Source organism: Lolium perenne, chromosome 4 (genome assembly GCF_019359855.2).
Source record: "Lolium perenne isolate Kyuss_39 chromosome 4, Kyuss_2.0, whole genome shotgun sequence".
Lineage (NCBI taxonomy): Eukaryota > Viridiplantae > Streptophyta > Magnoliopsida > Poales > Poaceae > Lolium > Lolium perenne.
This window is the reverse complement of record NC_067247.2, coordinates 35458245-35470944: the sequence shown is the minus strand read 5'-3', so window position 1 is coordinate 35470944 and position 12700 is coordinate 35458245. Positions and strand designations below refer to the sequence as shown.

Here is a 12700-nt window from a genome sequence, read left to right as displayed (position 1 = left end):
GTGCTTTAAGCACCCTAGCACATAAGGAGGTGGGATCTGCCAGAAGTCTCCAACATTGTCGACCCAACATTGCTTGGTTGAAAAGCTCAAGATCTCGAAATCCCATTCCTCCAAGAGCCTTTGGCGTTGATAGCCACTCCCATGACCTCCAATGTAACTTTTTCTTCCCATCCTCAATACCCCACCAGTGGTTGGCTATTGATTTCCTCATAGAATCACACGTTGACACCGGTAGTTGGAAGCAGCTCATAACATGCACAGGAATGGCTTGAATAACAGATTTCAGTAGAACTTCCTTCCCAGCCCGAGACGCCGGACGATCAGACCATCCACTCATACACCTCCACATGCGATCAAACCAATATTTGAAGGTACTCACAGGTGATCTTCCTACTTCAGTTGGCATGCCCAGATATGTCTCCTGCAATGCTTCATTATAGACATCCAACCGTTGCATCACCTCATCTCTGACCGCATGTGCACAGTGGGAACCAAAGCAAATGGACGATTTATCCAAATTAATCTTCTGTCCTGAACCATCGCAGTACAAATCCAATGTACTCTGAAGAGAATCCACACTTCTCCTATCAGTACGGGCAAAGAAAATACTGTCATCTGCATACAGTAGATGTGATATTGGGGGGCCAAGTCGTCCATTTCTTAAACAATGTAGCACACCTTGAGCCTCCCTCTGTTGCAAAAGACAAGATAATCCCTCCGTACATAGGAGAAAGAGATATGGGCTTATAGGATCCCCTTGCCGGATACCCCTAGATGGAATTAGCGGTTCTGTTAGTTCACCATTTACACGAACTGCATAGCGAACCAAAGTAACACATCTCATAACCGTATCAATCCAAAGTTGAGCAAAGCCAAGCTTCCGAAGACAACCCGAAAGATAGTCCCACTCAACACGATCATAGGCCTTCATCATATCCACCTTGAGAGCAAAGAAAGGTCGCTTCGCGTGTTGTTGTCTGATAGTATGCAAGCATTCATAAGCAATAAGGGCGTTATCCGTTAAGAGGCGGCCAGGGACGAACGCACTTTGATTCTCAGATACAACAGAAGGAAGAATGATTTTCAGACGGTTAGCCAAAACCTTCGATGCAATCTTATATGTAGAACATTGCACAAGCTGATAGGACGGAAGTTCTTCAAATGTTCAGGATTTGTAACCTTCGGAATCAAGACAATGATAGAATCATAGAAACCCTCAGGAATAGAACCACCATTCAGAAAGCTCCTAAGAGCCTCGCATATTTCTTTTTCAAAGAAGTTCCAATGGGTTTGATAAAAAAGAGTCGGGAACCCATCAGGTCCAGGTGCTTTGGTGGGTCCCATTTGGAAAAGAGCTGCCTTAATTTCATCATTAGTATAGTCACGTAACATATCAGCATTTATCTCTGAAGTAACTTTGCAGGGAATAGCATCAAGAACGGCATCACAAGAAAGAGTAGGTTCAGACGTGAAAAGATTGCCACAAAAATCCTGAACCATACCTTTAATTTCAGCAATATCATCACATGTTGAGCCATTATCACCTTTCAGTGAGGACATCTTGTTCGTGCGTTTGCGGGCTGACGCCCTGGCATGGAAGAAGGATGTATTGCGGTCTCCTTCTTTCAACCAGTCCACACGTGAACGTTGACGTGCCATAATTTCTTCCCGCTCAAACATTTCACACAGATCCTTCTCCACCAAGCGAATATCAGCTGCGGACGCTGCTGGTTCAGAGAGACGCATAGATTTTAATTTTCTTTCCAGCTTCTGAATCCTTTTCTGAACGCTGCCAAAAGAGTCGCGGCTCCAATTCCGTAAGGTGCCCGCAACAGATTGAAGCGTGGCCCATGTGGAATGCAGTGATGGAGGACCATCTCCACATGCAGCCCATGCCTTCTCCAACACCTCGCGATAGTCCGCGGCCCTGATCCAAGCAGCTTTGAAGCGAAAACCATGTTGGACAGGGGTCGACTTGACTCCATCTTGGAGTGTTGAGAGCGAGACGTAGATAGCTAAATGATCAGATGCGGTAGTGATCAGGTTCTCGACCCGACAATCATCAAATATAGCTTGGAAATCACCATTTGCCACCGCACGATCTAGACGGACCTTGACATGATCATCCGACAGCTAATTCGAATTTTCATGATTGGCACATCGCTTGAAATGGATCAGCTGACCTGGTGTCATAGAAACTAAATCAAACTCTGCGGGAACTTTGTGATGGATTCAAATGACAAACATCTCAGAACTTTACATGTGACGTTGTTTGACGAAAACGAAATTATTGAAGAAAACAAGTTCAACAAATGTAACTGGCGGCAACTATTCCTTAGTTCAGAGTTACGGCGCTAGTGGTACATTTCGTCCAAAATCACGGCGAGCGAGATGATGAACGCGTGGTCGACGCCCGGGTTGACCCTCGCCGTGTACGTGTGCCGCCCCAGCAGCGCGCCGCCCGCCGTGTCCTGCCGGGTGATCTGCGCGATGGCGTACCCGTCGTCCCCGCGGCCCTTAGCGGACACGGTGCACGCGCCGTCGTAGTAGCTGCCGCTGATGACGAAGTCGGGGACCCGCTCGCCGGAGCCGTTGCTCGCGAGGAAGACCCGCACCTTGGTCCTGGCCAGATTCAGCGGCGACAGCTTGACGGCCACGAACAGCAGGTTCCTCCGGCTCGTGCTGTCCCCCCTGTACGCCTGCCACCTCGAGGTCGCCATGTACGAGTCGTCCTGCAGCGTCACCACGGGGCGGCGCGACGCCGCGTCCAGGAGCAGGGACCGCGCCTGCAGGAAGCTGAACACCGCCGCCTCCACCTGCATCACCGCCACACCGCGCGCGTCGTTCACCGTGAAGTCGTGACCCGTCACGCTGATCGTCTTGGTCACCGCGAACGCCGTCGCCCCCGCCGCGCAGTACCGCGCGTCCACCACCGGCGCCGGCACCGGAGTCTCTTCCGGCTCGCTGCTCATGGCCACGCGCGCGTCGCGGATGATTGCTTTGGGTTGTGTACTCTGCTGGGTAAAATAGGCTTGGGCACTACCGATGCTTTGCAAAGCGAGCATGACATGTGCAGAGTATATATGTTGCGAAGAAGATAAGCGACGATCAGGTCTCCGGCCGGTTTACTCTGACACTGACGGACCGCCCAACGACCGCCGCCAGCTTTGAAGCGCACAAGTTGACCCAGAGACTTAGCCTGTTGATCTGATCTGTTGGTTGGGGTCCGAACACTGATTTTGACACCTGTTGGCGAACTTCATTTTTTAATTCTGTGACCTTTTCTACTCTTTCTGTCTAAATGTCGCATGTTTCTTACATATAGATGTATCTAAACACGCTTTTTAGTGTATAGATACATCCAAATTTAGATAAATATATAACATATATTATCATTTGCCACACTTTTATTTGAACTTCTATTATTTGCCACATGACCACTCACATGTGATACATCCAAATTTAGACATATAATATCAGCTATTTTGGAACCTAGAGAGTACTCCCTCATTTGCATAATTCTTGTCGACAACAATAAGAATTATGGAACAAATGGATTAGTAAATATATATTTTCAGATACATGAACCTTTTTTTCTGAAATTTACACCCATTATGTTATGAAATAAGTAGATAATGTATTTCCATAACCATGACATTGTTTTGAAAAACATGCTTTTCCTAAAAATGTAAGAGTATAAAATGTATTTTTAATATGGCACAAAATAATAATGATACTTTGGAGATATTTTATAACTATATTATCAACATACATGATATTTTTAATAAATTCAAAACTTCTCTTCCTAACCTATATACATGATATTTTGTATACACTTTTCTATTAAGCTTTCAGAATATTTTTTATATATATTTACAAATAAAAAGTATACGGTTTAATGGAATGAGCAAGGGCAAAAGTAAGGAAAATTTCAGAACCTAGAGAAAATTAATACAACCAAGAAATCAAGGGCTGAAAAATAGAAATCCGTTAGAATTAATATTGTCGTGGATGAATATGTGATTAGAGAGTACTTCGGCTACATCTTTCATGGACAAGAAAGAGAACTCTATCTAAAAGAGAAATAGTGTCCGCGGCCGGGCCCCTCCGGTAGCTACAATAGCTCTAATAATTTCACTATAGAAAATCACATAATTTCTATGAGGGTTTGCTTCTCTTTAAGATCTCTTCTACTTATTCTGCAGATCTGAGTCCGTGGTTACGCACCGGATATAGGTATTTTTAAGAAGAGATGGTCCAAGAAGGTGCCAATGCATTTGAAACTAAACATATATCAATTATTTATACTGAGCTTTTTTAACTCTTATTAACTTAACTCATCACTATATGATTTTCATTTGTGTATTCTTACGTCCGGACCATGAACTACATATTAATACTCCTAGTATGATGATGTTGCATACTACAAATTAGTTTCATGTCATTCATCTCACATATTATTTGTCCCATAATTTATCTGAATTAAATTAGGGGATATAGATTGTACGATTTTCTATTTTGTACAATTTTAAGTTTTGTAATTGAAAATACGCGAACACTATGATTTAACAGAAGTATGCACTAGATTGCAGTTAAAGTTGGTTAAGTATTTATTTCTCATGAGAATGCCCCTTAGAGTAACCTTGCTTTGGACAACATGTTTGTTTTCAATGTAAAACATGGACAGAGCGATCACATTTTCTTCAAAGATGTTTCACTTATATGAACTGTAGTGCACATATATTTGTATGTGTATTTGTGTCTAATTTGTTACCCTCAAGTATCTTGGTAGAGAGCTCTATACTGTCTGGTCTATAAATATGTAAAGTGAGAGCTGATTTTGCTCTATGAGTGTCTATCCCAGTGGAAAGTAATAGAAAATTCATGAGCATATGAAGTGTCTACCGGGCTATCATTTCTTTTTTTAGAAACACAATACAAACGCAGACGCTCGTATACACTCGACCATATGAATGCACACATGCACACCCTATCCTTACGAGCATCTTCGGAAGACTAAACCGGCGGAGCGGATCTTGAAGTTGATGAAATCACTGCAGTCGCCTCGCTGTCGACGGGAACGTCGCCTCCCACTGAAAGAATATATTCCGCATTTATGAGACACACATATATTAAACATTTGATTTGAACTATGGTGGGATGAAGATACAACCATCCTTATAACCACCCAACCTTATGTTGGTTCTCACTACCTGCCATTGGCATCGATATATGGTTTATTCCCTCTTGGTCAGATGTGTTGGTGCTTCATTTGGAGTACTTTTCCTTTGCTAAAATTTAGTGCATATAATTTTCTTTAAAAGTGAAACGGTGTAGATTTGACCAAGTATGTAGAAATATATAACAAGGGTGTACCTATGTCTCAGTTGACTGAGATTTTCTTAAGTCTCAGTCAACTCAGAAAAGTGCAACTGCAGTTCAAAGAAAAGTGCAACTGGGTTCAATTGCACATTTCTGTCAGAAAAATGCAATTGCACTTTTTTAACAGAAAAGTGCAACTCAAAGCACATTTTTATAAGTGACTTAGACTTAAGAAAATCTCAGTTGACTGAGAAATAGCAAAACCGATATAACAACCTCTACATCTTCAAAACAATGGAAATATATTTCAGCATAATTCCAGTGATATTGATTTGATGTTGTCATGTTGGTATGTTTTTTTTTTCTACCGGAATTACATCATAGACAAAAGAGAGCGAGCAAGAGTGAAAGACTCACAGGTCACGGGGAACAAACCTCAGTTCACAACAAACGAGTTAACAAAACTGAATTGGACCAACCAAGAGCGCGTTCTCCTTCTCACGGCCCAAAAATCTAAACGCCATGGTTCTTCAAATCGGTCTCTGACGGTGCATGAACTCGAAGCGCAGAGCGGCGGAGCATTCGTGATTCCCCTGCACGGCAGCATTGACCTGCACCTACACTGCTACACGCACGCGACACTAGACAACAAAGACCACGTGTGACGGTCGGATGCAGAGCGATTCGCGGAGCCAGGGGCCGGAAGCTGGAGCTGCGATCATTGGTAGTGCATCTCGTCGAGGACAACGGCGAGCGCGACGACGAAGGCGTAGTCGATCCCGGGGTTGACGGTGACGCTGTAGGCGTTCTTCCCCAGCAGCGTGCTCACCACCGTGGACCGCCGGTCGATCTGCAACCGGGGAAATGGGAATCAAGAAGCTGTCGGTCAGTACGATCCAAGGAGAGTATCAGAAGATTGATTCGTGCCGTGGCTTGCCTTTGCGATGACGGTGTTGGATTCGCCGAGGGAGACGGAGCATGCGCCGTCGTGGTAGCTGCCGGTGATCCTGAAGTCGGGGGCCTGCTCGGCGTCGTTGCTGGCGAGGAAGACGTTGACCTTGGTGGACCACCGCAGCGGGATCACCGACGGCTTGACCACGGTGAACAGCAGGTCCCGCCGGCTCGTGCTGTCCCCGCGGAACACCTTCCAGCGCTTGTTCATCACCAGCGCCTGCAACGACCAACCACACAATTGTTCAGATGTCATCGTCAGCTCCGAAATCCCAGAGGAGAAGAAATCAACAAGATTTTGGGGAAACAGAGTGGGGAAAAAGAATGGATGGAATCTTGATGCGACAACACGCACCGATTCCTGGACGGTGAGGACGGGGCGGCGATGGGCGTCGGCGAGGAGGCAGCGGCGGCGGAGGCTGAAGAGGACGCCGTCGACCCGCAGCAGGACGTCGCCCGTGGCGGCGTCGGTGACGGTGAAGTCGTTGCCGGACATGCTGATCGTCTTGGCGACGGCCAGCGCCGCCTCGTCCCCGGCGCAGAAGCGCGCGTCCACCACCGCGAGCGCCGGCACCGCCTCGTCCATGGGTGTGGCACGACACGTCGGTAGGCGGCGCAGGTGGCGGCTGGAACGGGGACGGATTGGCTGGATCGGCCGTGGGGGTGGGCGCACGCGTCTTGCCTTGTCTGTCTGGTTTTGGACCCGGAGGTTTGACCAGTTTGGCAGCTCGGTTTCGGCCTATAAAAATCGCAGCTTGTTCGTTCCTGGATTCTTCCTCAGGTCTGAATGGAAGATCAGCTTTGCGAAAGGTTTACGTGGCACCAGCAGTTCTCAGGGCTGGTACGTGGACGCAGGAGAGCCGACATGCTTTTTCATTTCATTTCTTTTTTGTTACCGTGTGACATCGGCTCGAGTTGCTTAATGAGTAAACAAACAGAACCGATTCGAATCCAACGAATCGTTCGTAGCTTCGCTGCTTTCGATCTCTTTTCCTTGGCCATTTCTCATGTGGTTTGGCAGGAATCCAACACAGCGCGCCGACCACTGAGTACAGGCCGACATCTACCAATTTTTTAGTGTGTTTATTTCTTGAAGAAAATGGAGAAAATCATATGGGCCCACACGCGTGGTAAGCGGGCAAACCGTCACTACACAAAGATTTTCGAGGTAATTGCACCACAGGTACAAGAACTTGCACCCTATGTGCATTTTCATACAACATCTTCCAAAACGTATTCCACTCATACAAGAACTTGTCCAATATGTGCACAACTCATACAATTGAATGTGGTGGCGACATGTGGCAGTTTGGAGGCGGGAGAGCAAGGTTTGCATCGCAGCGTTTCAGAAACAGGATAATTACGAAGAGTAATTACGAAGAGGTCCTTCCACGGTTCCACCTCTCTGTATAACGCCGCAGAAATCACGCAACTGGACGCAGCCTTCCTTTCTCTTCGTCGTGGGTGGCAACGACGCAGGCGAGTTCGTGGGCGGCGGCGGCGGACATGGCGGACGATCCACGTCGGCGAGAGTGGCGAGAGGAACCTCCGCAGTATGGTACGTCTCGTGGCCGTCCTCGTTTTCTGTTTCTCCTCTTGTTCTCTGCGTTTCTCCTCCACGGCCATGGATTTTCGTGGGGCCGATTGATACGTCTCAAACGTATCTATAATTTCTTATGTTCCATGCTAGTTTTATGACAATACCTACATGTTTTGTTCACACTTTATATCATTTTGATGCATTTTTCGGAACTAATCTATTGACGAGATGCCGAAGTGCCAGTTCCTGTTTTCTGCTGTTTTTGGTTTCAGAAATCCTAGTAAGGAAATATTCTCGGAATCGGACGAAATCAATGCCCAGCATCCTATTTTTCCACGAAGCTTTCAGAACACCCGAGAGCCAGCAGAGGGGGGCCACAGGGCCACCAGATGACAGGGTGGCGCGGCCAGGGCCTGGGCCGCGCCCCCTATTGTGTCACCGCCTCATCAGCCTTCCGACTCCGCCTCTTCGCCTATTTAAAGGTCCCTGACCTAAATCTTCGATACGGAAAAGCCACGGTACGAGAAACCTTCCAGAGCCGCCGCCATCGCGAAGCCAAGATCTGGGGGACAGGAGTCTCTGTTCCGGCACGCCGCCGGGACGGGGAAGTGCTCCCGGAAGGCTCCTCCATCGACACCACCGCCATCTTCATCAACGCTGCTGTCTCCCATGAGGAGGGAGTAGTTCTCCATCGAGGCTAAGGGCTGTACCGGTAGCTATGTGGTTAATCTCTCTCCTATGTACTTCCATACAATGATCTCATGAGCTGTCTTACATGATTGAGATTCATATGAGTTTTGTATCACTATTAGTCTATGTGCTACTCTTGTGATGTTATTAAAGTAGTCTATTCCTCCTTCACGGTGTAATGGTGACAGTGTGTGCATCGTGTAGTACTTGGCATAGGTTATGATCATAATCTCTTGTAGGTTATGGAGTTAATTATTACTATGATAGTATTGATGTGATTTATTCCCCCTTCATAGTGTAAAGGTGACAGTGTGTATGCTATGTTAGTACTCGGTTTAAGTTGCAAAGATCTATTATGCTCTAAAGGTTACTTAAATATGAATGCCGAATGTTGTGGCGCTTGTTAACTCCGGCTTGAGGGAGCTCTTGTAGCCCTACACAACGAATGGTGTTCATTATCAAACAAGAGTATATGTAGCACAAAGGAAGAGAACTTATTTATTTATGTGATCAATGTTGAGAGTGTCCACTAGTGAAAGTATGATCCCTAGGCCTTGTTTCCAAATACTGCAATCATCGCTTGTTTCTTGTTTCTCGCATCTTTACTTCTGCAATATTACTACCATCAACCGCACGCCTTGACAAGCACTTTTCTCGGCGCCAAGTTACTACTGCTCATATTCATTCATACCACTTGTATTTCACTATCTCTTCGCCGAACTAGTGCACCTATACATCTGACAAGTGTATTAGGTGTGTTGGGGACACAAGAGACTTCTTGTATCGTGATTGCAGGATTGCTTGAGAGGGATATCTTTGACCTCTTCCTCCCTGAGTTCGATAAACCTTGGGTGATCCACTTAAGGGAAACTTGCTGTTGTTCTACAAACCTCTGCTCTTGGAGGCCCAACATTGTCTACAAGAATAGAAGCACCCGTAGACATCAAGCACTTTTCTGGCGCCGTTGCCGGGGAGGAAAGGTAAAATGCACTCATACTCCGGTCCCAGGTAACTAAGTACTTTTCTGTTGCCATTGTGTGTGTGCTCGAAGCTATTTCCTTTAGATCCTGCAATTGCATCTTTTTGTTTCTTGTTTTCACTAGTTAGGCTTAATGGAAAACAACAACACAATGAGAGATCTTTATGAACTTTATCTTGAATTAGGACATGATGTGTTTGAAGAGAGAATTAAAAAACCCATGGAACTTTATATGCATGCTAATGGGAATGTTATCAGTATGAATGCTTTGAACACTATTGTTGCTAATGCTATAGAAAATTCTAAGCTTGGGGAGGTCGGTTTTGATGAAAATGATCTCTTTAGTCCTCCGGGTATTGAGGAGAAAGTTTATGTTGATTATGATATGCCTCCCATATATGATGATTATAATGATAGTGGTCTTTTGGTGCCGCCTACTATGGAGAGTAAATTTTATTATGATGATAGTATACCTCCTATATTTGATGACGAGAATAATAATGATAGCTACTTTGTTGAATTTGCTCCCACTACAACTAATAAAATTGATTATGCTTATGTGGAGAGTAATGATACTTTTATGCATGTGAATAAGAATGCTTTATGTGATAGTTATATTGTTGAATTTGTTCATGATGCCACTGAAAGTTATTATGAGAGAGGGAAACATGGTTATATGCATCTTAATAATATTAAGTTTCCCCTCTTTGTGTTGAGAATCTTGAAGTTACTCTTGTGTTATCTTCCTATGCTTGTCACTTTGTTCTTTATGGATTTATTTGTGTACAAGATTCCTATGCATAGGAAGTGGGTTAGACTTAAATGTGTTTTGAATTTGCTTTTTGATGCTCTCTTTTGCTTCAACTCTTATTTCTTGGGAGTGCATCATTAAAACTGCTGAGCCCATCTTAATGGCTATAAAGAAAGCACTTCTTGGGAAATAACCCATGTGTTTATTTTACTACAGTACTTTTGTTTTATATTTGAGTCTTGGAAGTTGTTACTACTGTAGCAACCTCTCCTTATCTTTATTTTATTGCATTGTTGTGCCAAGTAAAGTCTTTGATAGTAGGGTTCATACTAGATTTGGATTACTGCGCAGAAATAGATTTCTGTCTGTCACGAATTTGGGCAGGGTTCTCTGTAGGTAACTCAGAAAAATCTGCCAATTTACGTGCGTGATCCTCAGATATGTACGCAACTTTCATTCAATTTGAGCATTTTCATCTGAGCAAGTCCAGTGCCTCTAAAAAATTCGTCTTTACGGACTGTTCTGTTTTGACAGATTCTGCCTTTTATTTCGCATTGCCTCTTTTGCTGTGTTGGATGGATTTCTTTGTTCCATTGACTTCCAATAGCTTTGGGCAATGTCCAGAAGTGTTAAGAATGATTGTGTTACCTCTGAACATGTGAACTTTTGATTATGCACTAACCCTTTAATGAGTTTGTTTCGAGTTTGGTGTGGAGGAAGTTTTCAAGGGTCAAGAGAGGAGGATGATATACTATGATCAAGAAGAGTGAAGAGTCTAAGCTTGGGGATGCCCCGGTGGTTCATCCCTGCATATTTCAAGAAGACTCAAGCATCTAAGCTTGGGGATGCCCAAGGCATCCCCTTCTTCATCAACAATTTATCAGGTTTGTTCTCTTGAAACTATATTTTTATTCGGTCACATCTTATGTACTTTACTTGGAGTGTCTGTTTGTTTTGCTTTGTTTGAATAAATTCATGCTTGTGTGGGAGAGAGACACGCTCCGCTGTTGCGTATGAACACATGTGTTCTTAGCTTTACTCTTAATGTTCATGGCGAAGGTTGAAACTGCTTCGTTCATTGTTATATGGTTGGAAACAGAAAATGCTGCATGTGGTAATTGGTATATGGTCTTGAATAATTTGATACTTGGCAATTGTTGTGCTCATATAGATCATGTTTAAGCTCTTGCATCATGTACTTTACACCCATTAATGAAGAACTACATATAGCTTGTTAAAATTTGGTTTGCATAATTGGTCTCTCTAAGTCTAGATATTTTCTGGTTAAGGTGTTTGAACAACAAGGAGACGATGTAAAGTGTTATAATGCTTACAATATGTTCATATGTGAGTCTTGCTGTACCGTTTTATACTTGAGTTTGCTTCAAACAACCTTGCTAGCCTAGCCTTGTATTGAGAGGAATTCTTCTCGTGCATCCAAATCCTTGAGCCAAAAACTATGCCATTTGTGTCCACCATACCTACCTACTACATGGCATTTCTCTGCCATTCCAAGTAAATACTTCATGTGCTACCTTTAAACAATTCAAAAGCTATTATCTCTTATTTGTGTCAATGTTTTATAGCTCATGAGGAAGTATGTGGTGTTTTATCTTTCGATCTTATCATTTACTTTTGACAGACTTTCACCAATGGACTAGTGGCACATCCGCTTATCCAATAATTTCGCAAAAAGAGCTGGCAATGGGGTTCCCAGCCCCAATTAATTACAACTTGCATTAATAATTTTCTTCGCATTCTTTGCCTGATCTATCAGTAAGCAACTTAATTTTTCAAATAGACACTCCTCCATGGTATGTGAATGTTGGAAGGCACCCGAGGATTCGGTTAGCCATGGCTTGTGTAAGCAAAAGGTTGGGAGGAGTGTCATCTATAAATAATGAAACTAAAATACATGTGTAAACAAAAGATAAGAGGGATGATCTACCTTGCTGGTAGAAATAACGTCCTTCATGGGAGCCGCTCTTGAAAGTCTGGTTGATAAGGTAGTTAGAGTACCCGCTACCATTCGTTGACAACAACAAACACCTCTCAAAACTTTACTTTTATGCTCTCTATATGATTTCAAAACTTAAAAAGCTTTAGCACATGATTTAATCCCTGCTTCCCTCTGCGAAGGGCCATTCTTTTACTTTATGTTGAGTCAGTTTACCCATTTCTTTCTATCTTAGAAGCAAACACTTGTGTCAACTGTGTGCATTGATTCTTACATGTCTACCTATTGCACGTGTTATATTGCTTTATGTTGACAACTATCCATGAGATATACATGTTACAAGTTGAAAGCAATTGCTGAAACTTAATCATCCTTTGTGTTGCTTCAATGCCTTCTACTTTGAATCTATTGCTTTATGAGTTAACTCTTATGCAAGACTTATTGATGCTTGTCTTGAAAGTACTATTCATGAAAAGTCTTTGTTATATGGTTCAGTTGTTTACTCATTGT

General features: G+C 43.8%; 2 protein-coding genes across 2 annotated transcripts; both read right to left on the bottom strand.

The window, feature by feature from the left end:
* Window positions 1-2199: 2199 nt before the first annotated feature.
* LOC127319678 (protein LURP-one-related 10-like) lies at window positions 2200-3072 on the bottom strand. Its single transcript, XM_051349645.2, has one exon. It carries the CDS (start codon window positions 3063-3065, stop codon window positions 2355-2357), a length of 711 nt encoding a protein of 236 aa, XP_051205605.2. The 5' UTR covers window positions 3066-3072; the 3' UTR covers window positions 2200-2354.
* A 2535-nt stretch (window positions 3073-5607) lies between these two features.
* LOC127319635 (protein LURP-one-related 15) lies at window positions 5608-7031 on the bottom strand. The gene is made up of 3 exons (XM_051349606.2): window positions 6629-7031; window positions 6260-6493; window positions 5608-6172 (listed from the first exon to the last, which is right to left on the bottom strand). The coding sequence occupies exons 1-3, from the start codon at window positions 6857-6859 to the stop codon at window positions 6041-6043; spliced, it is 597 nt and encodes a 198-aa protein (XP_051205566.1). The 5' UTR covers window positions 6860-7031; the 3' UTR covers window positions 5608-6040.
* Between the last annotated feature and the right edge of the window lie 5669 nt (window positions 7032-12700).

Coding starts and splice junctions, on each gene's coding strand:
- LOC127319678 (XM_051349645.2), bottom strand. CDS start 3,065: ATGCTCGCTTTGCAAAGCATCGGTAGTGCCCAAGCCTATTTTACCCAG.
- LOC127319635 (XM_051349606.2), bottom strand. CDS start 6,859: ATGGACGAGGCGGTGCCGGCGCTCGCGGTGGTGGACGCGCGCTTCTGC. Junction 6,494..6,628: donor TCCTCACCGTCCAGGAATCG/GTGCGTGTTGTC, acceptor TGGTCGTTGCAG/GCGCTGGTGATGAACAAGCG. Junction 6,173..6,259: donor CCAACACCGTCATCGCAAAG/GCAAGCCACGGC, acceptor CCCCGGTTGCAG/ATCGACCGGCGGTCCACGGT.